This window comes from Carassius carassius, chromosome 41 (genome assembly GCF_963082965.1).
Source record: "Carassius carassius chromosome 41, fCarCar2.1, whole genome shotgun sequence".
NCBI classification, from domain to species: Eukaryota; Metazoa; Chordata; class Actinopteri; order Cypriniformes; family Cyprinidae; genus Carassius; species Carassius carassius.
Genome location: NC_081795.1, coordinates 2,057,064 through 2,070,928, shown reverse-complemented (window position 1 = coordinate 2,070,928; position 13,865 = coordinate 2,057,064). Strand labels below are relative to the sequence as shown.

Genomic DNA, 13,865 nt, shown 5'->3' with positions numbered 1-13,865 from the left:
TAGGTATTGAGACTAGTCAGTTAGAGAGGCTAACTAATGACTAAATCACTTGTTTATTTGTTTTTGGACTTTTTTCATAATATAGAGTTATAAAGGAAATAAATGTAGAGCACTTATTTTATTAGAATTTATATACTGTTAAAATATTTATTAATATTTTACATTTCTTTTTTTGTTTTCATTTTGAATATAATTTATAATTTTAATATTTTTAGATTTTTTTTATGTTTTCTTTTTTTTGCTTTATTTAATATTTTACTTTGTGTCTGTGTATATATTATTTTTTTTATTTGGAAAATTAGCTAGAATTAGTTTTCTGCTCACCTTGTCATGTTTCATCAGCAAAGTATATAACATTTCAGTGTTTGTCAGACTGTTTTGTACAAGAGTGGTCTTGAATTTATGTTCTAAACACATCAGATGTTGATTTTCACGCCCTTGTGTTTCCTAAGCAAACATCTTGAGCATTCCTGCATGCAGCAGAACACAGCCTTTCCTGTTTTCCTGACTTTGCTTCCACTTTTTTTTTTACATCATTTCCTGTTTGTTCTAGACTTTCACGGCCTGGTGCAACTCTCACCTGCGGAAGGCGGGAACGCAGATCGAAAACATTGAGGAGGATTTCAGAGATGGACTCAAACTCATGCTGCTCCTAGAGGTCATCTCAGGTCAGTAAGCTTTCAACCTCATTCATTCATCCAGGAGTCTCTAGTTAATTTGCAACTTCCCAAAGCTGTGCGAGACACTGCAGAGACGCTGAGCTAATGTTCAACCGAGGACAATGTAGTGGAGTTGGTGTTTGTGCTGATACGATGGAAAACATGTGAGAAGTCATCATATTTCCGTGCAGGGGAGAGGTTACCTAAACCTGAAAGAGGCAAGATGAGAGTCCACAAGATCAACAACGTCAACAAAGCACTGGACTTCATCGCCAGCAAAGGAGTCAAGCTGGTGTCCATCGGTGCAGAAGGTACAAACACTTTCCTGTGTTTGATTTATATATATATATATATATATAGAGAGAGAGAGAGAGGATTATTATTATCGTTTTATTAACAAAAAAAAAAATTTATATCCTGAAATAAAATATTAAAACTAAAACCGGCTTTGTGTAAAAAAAACAAAAAAAAACAAAATTACATTAAAAACAAAAAAAAAAATACAAAAACTATAGTAGTATATCTGTGATACTAAAATAACACTGATGCATGCTAATAAATATTATATAGGTTATAGTTTAGTTTATATATGTAGATATTTTGACTTATAAAACATTTTTCCAAATTCTATGTTATATTTTAATTGATAAAACATTTCACTTTCAACATCTAACAGTGTTGTGTGCCTGCCTTTGTAGAAATCGTGGATGGAAACGCCAAGATGACTCTGGGAATGATTTGGACCATCATCCTCCGCTTCGCCATCCAGGACATCTCAGTGGAGGGTATAATTTAACGTCCATATTGTTTTAGGAACAGCTCTGCACAGTATAATCAAACGTACTTTAAAGAACAACCCCGAAGAGACTGAATGGCTGTTCAGTAATGTCTGTTTCTGCTGTGTGTCTCTGTAGAAACCTCCGCTAAAGAAGGACTGTTGCTCTGGTGTCAGAGAAAGACGGCTCCTTACAAGAACGTCAACGTTCAGAACTTCCATATCAGGTTTGAAATGTTGATCTTTGACCTACGACCTTTATTTGGCTGGGTGTTTTCTGTGGTTTTGATTTGTTGATTCACCCATAGCTGTGTTTTGCATAGAGCGGTGTTATGGATGTGTTTGAATAAACAAATGATCAATGATAGCTAAAGATGACAGATGTAAAAATTGCTCTTGAATCAGAAATATCTCAATTACACAATCACTTTGCAAGCAAAGTTCCTTTACTGTTACAGTTTAACAAGTCCAAATCTGACATGAATGCAGAAATAGGAGAAGATTTATAAGCTGTGGTTTGAGTGGCACTCTCTGCTGGTCAAAGGAGAGAAATATAAAATACCTGTTTCCTCTGAGCATCTCTTCTTCTCTTTCTCACAGCTGGAAGGATGGTCTCGCCTTCAATGCTCTGATCCATAGACACAGGCCAGAACTCATCGATTATGACAAGCTGAGAAAGGTTAGTCTCTCATTTAAAAAAAAAGGTGCGTCCCAAATCCGAGTACATCAAAAATAGTATGCTAAAAGTGCCTGGACGGTATACCATTTCTGATGAGAAGAAAAATGTAATCCCAATTTGCATACTATCCAACCTATATAGTATGTGACATTACACTAAGTGCGCCCCAAATCTTAGTATGCCATCCAGGCTTTTTAGCATACTATTTTTGGTGCACTATTTCTATTGAGAGGAGAATTGAGTTCCAAATCTCACTATCTATATTAAACTGTATGTGACATGACGGTGCATCTCAAATCTTAGTACAGTTAAAAATAGAATGCAAAAACTGCCTGGATGAGAAGAATTTGCATACTATCCATCCAAAATAGCATAGTGAAATTAGCAAACTAATTTAATAAACAAACATGCAAGGGGGTGATGGATGTTGTCGAACTTTGGATATTTTGATTCTTGTGGAAATCTGTGGATGTTCTGCAGGTGCTCTCAGATGCTGAAATGACTGTTGGTTTCATTGTGTGTTAACAGGACGACCCAGTGACCAATCTGAATAATGCTTTCGAAGTGGCTGAACGATACCTTGACATCCCCAAGATGTTGGATGCAGAGGGTATGAAGTCTTCTCTTGTTTTCTGCATCCATCGCTATCTGTGTCTGCATTAGTGTTGTTTTTGGCAGCCTGTTTTCATTTTAGTTTTAGTCTAGTCTTTGTGTAAAGCTGTCATTTTAGTTTTTATTAGTTTGGGTCCCTTTTTTTACTTTTTTTTTTTAGTCTAGTCAAGTTTTAGTAGACTAAAAATCTGATCATTTTAGTCCTTTTATTTAGAATTATCCATGACTATCTTCAACTAGTTTTAGTCGACGAAAACTGATGACATTTTAGTCTAGTTTTAGTCAATGCAAATTGTATTTTAGTCTCTTTTTAGTAATGCAATTCTATTTAACCCAGTCAATACAGTATAAGTACCTAGTAGTATAGACGAAACCAAAATGTTTATTTAGCCAAACCCATTTCTAACAAGGTTAACGTTATCTTGTTACATTATTGTTACCTTAGACATTTTAGCATTGTTTTGTATTTTGTAAACCACATTTAGTCTTGTTTTTATTCACCAACAATATTGCATTATACATTTAATTATAGTCATCATCGCATGACTAGCATTTACATTGCGTCTCGTATTCGTCACGAGATAAAGGTTCGTTGACGACGATATTTAGTCATAATTATCATTGACGAAAGCAACACTAGTCGGCATATGAAGTTTGTCTGCTTTTGGCTGTGTGATGATGTGAGTGTGTGGGAGAGAGAGTGAATAAGTTGCTCTATTAAAGTGTGTGTGTTTTGTGCATGTCAGCACATGCCCTGTATTTCCAGGAGTTGTTCCTGCTCTCTGACAGAGACCGTGCAAACACCCACCCTTAATGTCTTGCACAAACATTGTGTCATCATGGGAACATCCCTGGGCATTATGTTATTTCTCCCTCAAGCGTAACTTCTCCAGGATCTCTGTTCAACCTGCTGCACCGGAGTGCTGTGTGTACTGTTCTGTAACCCTAATTTGCATAATGGGCAACCTCTGTAGTTTGTGATATCAGTGGTGCATCCAAAATCATAGTACATTGTAATGATAAAAACTCAATAACTATGGGAAGGAGGAGGCGGGAACCGGCGGACAATCAACTGATATTTAATAATGACAAAAGAAATACAAAACAGCGCAACAGCCCCTCACAGACGACTGTCGCGCACAAATAAAAAGCAAACACAAACTAAAACCCAGGCCTGGTCCTCTCTCGTCCTTCACTGTCGTAGCTCCTGTTTTATATCCTTCCATCTCCTCCGTATTATCTCTGATGAGAGGAGGAGTTGCATACTATGCATTCTAAATAATTTGTGACGTCATAATTAGTGCATCCCAAATCTTAGTACATCAAAAATAACTAAGTGTATGGTATTCTGATTCTGATGACAGGATAATTTAATCCTAGTTTGCATTTTTCCAAACCTAAATAATGTGACATTACAATTAGTGCGCTCCAAATCTTAGTATTCCATCCATGCACTTTTAGCATGTAGTACTGATTCTTTTTAATGAGAGGAGTGAATTCCAATTTGCATACTATACATCCTAAATAGTATGTAACATTAGAAATAGCGTGTTCCAAATTATACTGTCAAAAATAGTATGCTAAAAGTGCCTGGATGGTATATTGTTTCCAATGGATTTTCTAGATCTGATTTGTACTTGGTTTTGAGTACAGAATAAGTACTATTCATATGACCTGCTGTATAGTAGAGAAGACCATATTCAGACACGGGGCCAGTTTTAATAGTAATGAATGTATGTAGATGCTAATGCTCACATACATAAGTAAACCGCATAGAGCGAATGGATCTGTTGCATCAAGATGCAAGTCAGTGACATAGTAGTCCTGAAAAGTATGTTCTTGGCCATCCCCAGTGAATTGAGGTTTGCCCATTGTCTTTGTGTGTATGTTAATGAGTGTGTAACTGGCACATGGCTGTGTTACAAGTGTGTGTGTGTTTAAGCCCCGTCTGCCTCCCTGTATGTGCATGTATGTATAACTCTTGTTTCCCTGCAGACATTGTGAACACAGCACGTCCAGATGAGAAAGCCATTATGACCTATGTGTCCAGTTTCTACCATGCCTTTTCTGGAGCCCAGAAGGTACCCCATGACCCCTAACCTTTGACACCTCGTCATCTCCTCTTCAGCATGGCTTTTTCCACCAGTACTGGGATAACCAAAGAGGGGTGCTGGTGTCTTAACCCATCCTCCCCTGGCCTACGACTCTTTTCTCAACCGCAGATTGGCTCTTTCTCTCACTTTGCGGGTTGCCAGGGTTATAACACAGGACTACAAACCCCATTTCCCTTTGACGGGGAGCCCATAAAATGCATAACCATCCTCTTCTTTCTCAGTGGGCACACACAGGCTTTGGGTTGCTTTGCTTCACCCGTCTCTCTCTCTCTCTCTTTTTCTGCTGGCTTTGCTATAGATATCGTGGGTACTCTGCGACCGGATGAGAAGGCTATTATGACCTACGTCTCCTGTTTCTATCACGCCTTCTCAGGTGCTCAGAAGGTGAGAAACCTTTGACCCCTGACTGTTGGTCTTGAAACTCTTAAATGTGCCTTCATACCTGGTCTCTCGTTTTGGTTTCTTGTACTTTGCTCTAGTCAGATGTGCTGCAAGAGCAAAGCACTAACAGTAAATGTTCCCAATGGCACTATAGCTTATACTCAAAATCTTTGCATGTTTATGCTAATACAACAATAATAGACAACAGTTCTAGCACATTTAATTGATAGTCATATTAGGTTAGCTATTTCAAAATTCTTGTAGTTGCTCATCTCCCAATAACGTACACAAACATCAAGTCAGATCATTTTTTATTCGGTCTGGGTTTTCCCACTCCATACGGCACTGACTTGTTCTGGATTGGGTATTTCAAATGAACGGATGCCTTGTTTTCATGATCCATTGTTTTATTCCAATACTATTATACTTTGAGTCAAATACGAAGTCTTAAATGAGGAAAGAATCCAGGTGAAATATAAATTGTAAAATTATGAGAATGTAAAATTTTTAGCTAAGTGATACTGACTTTGGTAATCCAATTTGTAACCTGCACCAAAAACCAATCCAACTGAACCAGGTGTGAAAGTGACTTGAGAGATATGGCCACTGCTTCACTACACCCAAACCATTGCCCTCCCCCTTTTCTATATATGCACTTATTTTCTAATGGTTCTGCAGTCATTTAATATCCTCGATGGGTGTAGTGGTCTGTCACAATCTTCTTTAAATGCTGAAAAGGTGAATTTGATTGTTTGATGTTTCATATTTGCACTCAGTGATTAAGTTTGTAACAGTTGAGGACAGTGTTGAGTGTAAATATGAAAATCATAATGCAATTCACAGTATAGCTCACATTTAAAACCCTAGTGTTGTTGTTTTAATTCTTAGATGTTCTGTGATCTGTCTACACAAGCACATGTATTATGTTTGTTTTTTATGTTAAGCTTAGCTTTACATTGGACAGTACTTTTCTGTGAAGTTTTGGTGCTGCATATGCTAGCTATGTGCTATGCATTTGAAGTGAAGCCACAGGCTTATAATCGGAATTGTTTAAATATGCTTTAGCATTTTACACAAGCGTTTTGAACACTTTCTGTGTTTCAGTGGTAGTTAATGCTGTAGGAAACCCTGAAGAGATCCTCCAATGGTGGTATAAAAATTGACAATGCAGATTTGGTTTTACAAATGGCATGTGGATTTTGCAGCTAGACTACAAGTTTTCAAAACTAACCAATTGGTGTTTGCATGAAATGTCAATTAGTATAAAAGAGCTTAAAAGTGAAGTATGTAATGTTGAGGTTTAATGTAATCTTTATTTCATCTGGCTAGTTTTCACGCATGTTATTGTGTATGTATAGCACATTATTAACTTACAACACTTGGAGTTTTGTTTCATTGTGTGCTCAGTACATCATTTGCGTGAGTTTTTTTTTCTTTTCTTTTCTTTTTGCTCTACCCACCAAAAACCACTAAATACTGGATAGTTCAATTTCTTTTCCAGTGTAAACTAAAGCAGCATCTTGACATTTACAGTTCTAAACACAGATATGTCGTCATACTTAATTGAAGTGTATTCTGTATACAATGTCATTGTACTTTTAAAAGAACACTCCACTTTTTTGAAAATAGGCTCATTTTTCAACTCCCATAGAGTTAAACAGTTGAACTTTATCATTTTCAAATCCATTCAGCTGATCTCCGGTCTGGTGGTAGCACTTTTAGCTTAGCTTAACATAGATCATTGAATCGGATTAGAAGATTAGCATCTCACTCAAAAATGACCAAAGAGTTTCTAATATCACTGCAATATTACACAATGTAACTACAGAAGAGTCTAGTTTTAAATAGGAAAAATATCGAAACTCTTTGGTCATTTTTAGATGCCAATGGTCTAATAGGATTCAATTATCTATGCTAAGCTAAAAGTGCTACTGCCCTACCAAGAGATAGGCTGAATGGATTCGAAAAAGGTAAAACTCAAATTTAACTCTAGGGGAGTTGGAAAATGAGCCTATTTTCAAAACAAGTTGAGTGTTCCTTTAAACATATGGTATACACTATAAATTGGTGTAGGAAACATTGTGCTGTTCAGTGTTTTTAGAATGATTGGATAAAATGTCATATTTAGAAAGATGCGTGATATATTACGATTGTAACTGTCCTCTTCTGTGATAGGCTGAGACAGCAGCCAATCGTATCTGCAAGGTGTTGGCAGTTAATCAGGAGAATGAGCACCTGATGGAGGACTATGAAAAACTGGCCAGCGATGTGAGTTTGTGTGGTATTCAAATAGACCTATTTCTAGACAAACTACCTTGTGTTTTAGTTTAAATGTCTCAGTATGTTTGAAAGGAGACTGTTTTCTGTTGATCTTCTATTAATTTCTTTATTGCACACTTTATAGCTGCTGGAGTGGATTCGTCGTACAATCCCGTGGTTGGAAAACCGCGCTCCAGAGAAAACCATGACAGAAATGCAGCAGAAATTGGAAGATTTCCGCGATTACCGTCGTGTTCACAAACCACCCAAAGTTCAGGAGAAGTGTCAGCTAGAGATCAACTTCAACACACTGCAGACCAAACTCCGTTTGAGCAACCGACCAGCCTTTATGCCATCTGAGGGACGCATGGTGTCGGTAAGAAACGTGTAGTACATGTACAATTCAATTTTGTAAGACTTAAGTCTTTGCTTTATCACTATGATGAAACTTGTTCATTCTCAACCTCTGAATTGAACCATTGGCTCAATTTTGAAAGATATTTGGCTGAAAAGTTCTTTCTTTTTTTCTTTATAGGATATTAATGGTGCATGGCATAAACTGGAAGGGGCAGAGAAAGGCTATGAAGAGTGGCTACTGAATGAGATCCGTCGTTTAGAGAGACTTGACCATCTTGCAGAAAAGTTCCGTCAGAAAGCAGCCATCCATGAAAGCTGGACAGATGGTATGGATACAGGAACTACACCTGATCTTACTGATGTTTTTGACAATTATTCACATTCACCTGCAGTAATTCACCAATCGCTCTTGGTATACATTAACAGACTGCTCCTTTATGACTCTTCCATCAGTGTTTTGAATCTCACGAATGCAGAGCCTTGTCAGCCATGCAGAAATCTTAAGAAATAGTCATGTGATCTAAAGTCTTAAACAAACAGAGATCAAATTCTGGATCTATTGTGTAGGTAAGGAGACAATGCTAAAACAGAAGGATTATGAGACTGCAACTCTGTCTGAGATCAAAGCGCTCCTGAAGAAGCACGAGGCGTTCGAAAGTGATCTTGCTGCCCACCAGGATAGAGTGGAGCAGATTGCCGCCATTGCACAGGAGCTCAAGTGAGAAAACTACAAAACAATAGAGGCAACAAACGACAGAGGGCTAATTGATGAAATTAAAAATTCTGGCTGTAAGTGAAGTCGAGACTGTCTTCAAACTCTTTTGTGTCTGTGTTATAGTGAGCTGGACTATTACGACTCCCCGAGTGTTAATGCACGCTGTCAAAAGATCTGTGAGCAATGGGATGCTCTGGGTTCCCTCACACAGAATCGGAGAGAATCTCTCGAGGTACACATTCTTTCTCGGAAAGACACTTCCTGGCATTTTTGTACATTTTATCATATTGACTGCATGTTTATCTATACTACAGAGAACAGAGAAACAGCTGGAGTCTATTGATGAGTTGTACCTGGAATACGCCAAGAGAGCAGCACCGTTCAACAACTGGATGGAGGGAGCCATGGAGGACCTTCAGGACATGTTCATTGTACACAACATCGAGGAGATCCAGGTACTGCAAAATGTTTTGTATTCGTAATCTTTCCATCTTGCTTGACCTCTGAAATGGTTTGACCTCTGTTTTATTGCTGGTATCTCTGGATATTCCATTTCAGAACAAAACAAAAATTCTGGATGCAAAAATCCTTTCTCTGACTTTTCAATTCTTTCTCTTTTTGTAGGGTCTGCTAACGGCTCATGACCAGTTCAAATCAACTCTTCCAGAGGCAAATAAAGAGCGGGAGTCTATTCAGGCCATCCAGGCTGAAGTTCAGAAAATCGCACAGTACAATGGTATCAAACTGGCTGGAAACAATCCTTACACCACCATCACCCCTCAGAGCATTGACAAGAAGTGGGAGAAGGTGAGATCTGTTTGTATTGTGAATGAGACATTGCTTCCTTTAGGTGTGTGGGTGTGGGTTTACAAATGAGTTGAGTTTGCAAGTATTGATGTTATCTTGTGTCTTTTTGAAGGTGCAGCAACTGGTTCCACAGCGTGATCAGGCTCTTCAGGAAGAACTCGCACGTCAGCAGTCTAATGACCATCTCAGACGCCAGTTTGCCAACCAGGCCAACATGATTGGACCATGGATCCAAAATAAGATGGAGGTATAGTTGCCTCTTGTGTCTGTACCTTGACGATTGCATCTTTTTCCAAAGAAGAAAAATATAGAATGATTCATCTGTGTCTCCACGGCATGATATTTGTAGGAAATTGGGCGGATATCAATTGAGATGAATGGAACGCTGGAAGATCAACTGACCCACCTCCGTCAGTATGAGCAGAGCATCATTGAATACAAACCCAACATTGACCAGCTGGAGGGAGACCATCAGCTCATTCAAGAAGCACTTATATTTGACAACAAATACACTGCTTACACTATGGAGGTATGCCTATGACAATACACACATTGAAACCATGTTGAAGCTATGCAGGAACCATAGATGTATTGTTTAGGTCTAGTGTGAAGTTTGTTTAGCTGTGTTGTTACATGACAGTGTTTCCATTACCTTTTACTCCTCTATAGCACCTTCGTGTTGGTTGGGAGCAACTCCTTACTACTATTGCCCGCACCATTAATGAGATTGAGAACCAGATTCTGACACGTGATGCCAAGGGCATCAGCCAGGAGCAGCTTCACGAGTACCGCACGTCCTTCAATCACTTCGACAAGGTCAGGAACTCATTTGCATGTTTGACTGTGTGTGAAATGGACTTCACTTAATTTAACTGAAAAAATAAGTATTTGTAAGACCATGAAAGTCATTCAAGGTTCGTGTTGTAGAGGAATAGATCACTCAAACATGGAAAAACTTTTTTTAACAAAAAAAGCATTGACATGTCAGGACTGATTACAAGATCCATAAAAACCAATGGTGTTTTGCATACAGTGCTTCAAAATTGAATATGTTCATCTTGTTTTCCACTTAAAGAAAGTCTTGCATTTTGGAATTACAAAATTTAGCTAATTTTTGAGTGAACTGGTCCTTTAAAAATCATAAGGTTTGTGTGTTTGTAACTGTGTTAGTAAAGAGATCTGAGCTGCAAGCCACTAAAAATACACAACATTGCAAAGATTAATGTGTCCATATAAATAATAAATGTAGTCAGTGTTGCTTATGTCAAGGTGAATGGCTGTGTTTAAATTCAGGGTGATTAATGCATGATAAATATGGACCTCAGTTTAACATTTTGGTTAGACTTGCTCTAATATTTGCTCCATTTTCTCCACTTACTCTGGCACGAATGGGAGGAAAAATGTCTTTAAATATACTGTACCTCAAACACCTCTGATCTGAAATGTGCCACCTATAGCCAATATGTAAATATAGTCTAGTGGAGGTGAAGTAATGAGGGGGTTTTATGTTAAAGTGGAGAAATTTAGTAACTTTAAATGAAAGATATTGATCTAGTGATTGCATAATGGCTCTCTTATATCATAAGCTGAATGTTATGTATGACATTTGTAAGAAATCAGGTCACTAACTGTCATAAGTATGTTTCATTAGACTTGTTAGCCAACAGCCCATGTGTCTGACATCCATAATGTTTTGTCTTCATCTTTTTTTTTTTGTCATGCCACTGCCTCCATATCACACATGCTGTTATGTCATTGTGTATCGGTATCATCAATCCTAATCTGCATGCTCTGATTGGTCCATCCACTTGCGTTATTGGCTTACCACAGGACCACAGTGGTGTCTTACAAGCTGAGGAGTTCAAGGCTTGTTTGATCAGTCTGGGTTACGATGTAGAAAACAACAAGCAGGTATGACCCCAGAGAAGAAAGGGTTAAGATGGCTGTCGTGTGTGTGTGTGTGTGTGTGTGCGCGCGCGTGTGTGTGTGTGCGCACCTGCGTCACTCATTCATTCCATCACTCACTCACTCACTAACTCCCTCACTCACCTGTTGTGCTGCTGCTTGAAAAGGTGCCCTCTGCAGGTCAGCTAAGGTTTTGCTTTCATGTGTTATGTTTCTCACTGCTTCCTTTTTCTTTTCTTTTTTTACTTGTCCTTGCTATAACTTCCCTCCTTCTCTTACTTGTCTTTTGTACAAACTCATTCTGATTCCTCTATCAAACTTTTCTGTTTGCGTGCAACCTCTTCATCTCCCCAAATCCTCTGCTTTCTACATGCATCCTTCCTGTTTCTTTTCTCATCCTTCCCTTTGCGAACTGTAGAAGCGCACGGGGATAATGGACAGCGACGATTTCCGAGCACTACTCATTTCCACTGGGAACACCCTGGTACTGCTACCTCCTTTCTTAGTCTACAGCAACACAGTTTCTCCTGAACTCCTGCTTTTGCTTGGTGCTAAAAAATAATTTTTGTCAGATATCATTGGTAACTTTTTATATTTTTTAGTTATATTATAAGTAAAAAAAAAAAAATTATAACTGAAAAGATTCTAATTAGGCCTGTTAAGATAACTTTTTGTTGTGCGATATATAGAAATAGTTGCGATTTAAACATTTATTATTGTCGATTTAAGAACATTTTATGCCACTGAAAATATAATCATAATATAAAAGCATAATACTGCATAATAAAGGCCAACACACTTTCAAATGACAACAAACTTTTAATTCTAAAGAATATTTAGATCATTTAAATTATCAAAATATTAGATACCTTAAACTTGAATAAATAGTAAATAAACATTTTCTAACAAAAAGTGCAAAGTAACTAGTAAAAAAAAGAAAGAATCCAAATAACTTGATTTTTCCATCCACAGATTTTCCTGGACCTTATATTCTCTGTACATTTAAGGGTGCAGTGTATTGATGAAAAACACAATGCCCACTTAACAGTCAGATGTTTGTATGCACAAAGGCACAGATCCCTAAACAAGTCCATATCTGCAGATGAAACTTTTTTTTTTTGGTAGAAGCTTTTTTTTTATTTAAACTAGCACCAACTTTACCACGTTACGTACGATAAAGTGGAATGCAAAAACATAAAGACATTAATTTCTACGTAAATATAATGGGCAATGTATTGCGTCACCAAAAATTATTGAGGTCATGTACATATATTGATAATTGCGACAGGCCTAATTTTAATATACCAGGGGTGGCCAACTTTGGTCCTGGAGAGCCACAGTCCTGCAGAGTTTCACTCCATCCCTAATGAAAACACCTAATCAAGGTCTAAGGGTTACTGGAAGGATAGAGAAAGTGTTTTTATCAAGGTTGAAGCACATCTCTGCAGGACTGTGCTGTCTAGAACCACAGTTGGCCACCTGATAGTAGAAGACCACAGTCAAGCACCTTAGATGCAGTATTAATTTGGATCAAATGACAATGGGGCTGAAGGATAGAATGTTAAGTTAGCATTAGGGATGGGCATTCCAAGCAAAAATAAAATTTGAAAACCCCTGGGTATTTAAAAAAAAAAATCACACCCTAAAAATCACAGGTATTAGGGAGCTGCTGTTAATATGTGGGGCATTTAAATCGCTTTTGAAATTCACTTTCGAGATTCGCGATCACACTTACTGTGTTTATACTACAGGGCAGCATTACTTAGCACACATTTTACAAGATTACATGTTTGTCAGTGGTGTTAAGGAACAAAAAAATAATTCGCCATCGTCCTATCAGTCATTTCTCTTTACTCCGTTTATGTGGTAAGTGAAATGTTATGTACTTTAATGTAACAGGCTACCGCTAGCAAGCGGCTAACTATGTCCCTTCAGTGACTCCGTTGAATGCATTATTTGTTTTTCACGCCTCTCTCTGTTTGTGGTCCACACAGAACTCTTATTTGATATCGTCCCAGGTTACTGTAACCGTTATTTGCTAAGCATGTCTGCAGTGTGCATGTGAGAATGTGTTCGAAAAACATGGGGAATTTTTTTTGTGAAATCGCACAACTTATTAAATCAACTAATTGAATATTTGAAAATCGTGACCCATCCCTAGTTAGCATTCAGTGGGTTGTACTACTGTGCACTTTGGTGTTTACCATTCAGGTGACCATTCAAGTCTTAAAATCAATGCATTGACCCATCTGTATGCCAGTTTCTTACAGCCTCATTTTCATTTGCATCAAATATGGTGTCTTAACTTTGATTCTCATGACTCTCCTCATGGTTTATCTGGGTTAACCGATAACCTCTGTTCTTAAGGGTGATGCCGAATTTGCTCGTATTATGGGCATTGTTGACCCCAACAACAGTGGAGCAGTGACCTTCCAGGCCTTCATCGACTACATGTCAAGGGAAACAACCGACACAGACACTGCAGACCAAGTCATCGCCTCATTTAAGATCCTAGCCGGAGACAAGGTAAGAATATTCATGCCAGGATGTCTGTCTAAATTGTTCAGAGTTCTTGTATGGCACTTCAACCTATCCCCATCAA

General features: G+C 38.0%; 1 protein-coding gene across 5 annotated transcripts in view; it reads left to right on the top strand.

Moving 5' to 3' along the window:
• Positions 1-13,865, top strand: part of LOC132123393 (alpha-actinin-4) — a 39,824-nt gene that overhangs the window by 23,756 nt on the left and 2,203 nt on the right. Inside the window, exons 2-21 of one of the 5 annotated variants that reach the window (XM_059533982.1) lie at positions 554-668; positions 851-970; positions 1,358-1,444; positions 1,574-1,661; positions 2,035-2,113; positions 2,642-2,723; positions 4,721-4,806; positions 7,396-7,488; positions 7,625-7,855; positions 8,015-8,162; positions 8,404-8,554; positions 8,675-8,783; positions 8,866-9,006; positions 9,176-9,358; positions 9,471-9,605; positions 9,708-9,887; positions 10,028-10,174; positions 11,189-11,269; positions 11,682-11,747; positions 13,631-13,789. In XM_059533982.1, coding sequence (XP_059389965.1) covers positions 554-668; positions 851-970; positions 1,358-1,444; positions 1,574-1,661; positions 2,035-2,113; positions 2,642-2,723; positions 4,721-4,806; positions 7,396-7,488; positions 7,625-7,855; positions 8,015-8,162; positions 8,404-8,554; positions 8,675-8,783; positions 8,866-9,006; positions 9,176-9,358; positions 9,471-9,605; positions 9,708-9,887; positions 10,028-10,174; positions 11,189-11,269; positions 11,682-11,747; positions 13,631-13,789 — 2,481 coding nt within the window. Of the gene's footprint in view, positions 1-553; positions 669-850; positions 971-1,357; positions 1,445-1,573; positions 1,662-2,034; positions 2,114-2,641; positions 2,724-4,720; positions 4,807-5,137; positions 5,224-7,395; positions 7,489-7,624; positions 7,856-8,014; positions 8,163-8,403; positions 8,555-8,674; positions 8,784-8,865; positions 9,007-9,175; positions 9,359-9,470; positions 9,606-9,707; positions 9,888-10,027; positions 10,175-11,188; positions 11,270-11,681; positions 11,748-13,630; positions 13,790-13,865 lie in introns of all 5 variants that reach the window. The other 4 variants (XM_059533980.1, XM_059533981.1, XM_059533978.1 and 1 more) reach the window with 4 other exon arrangements.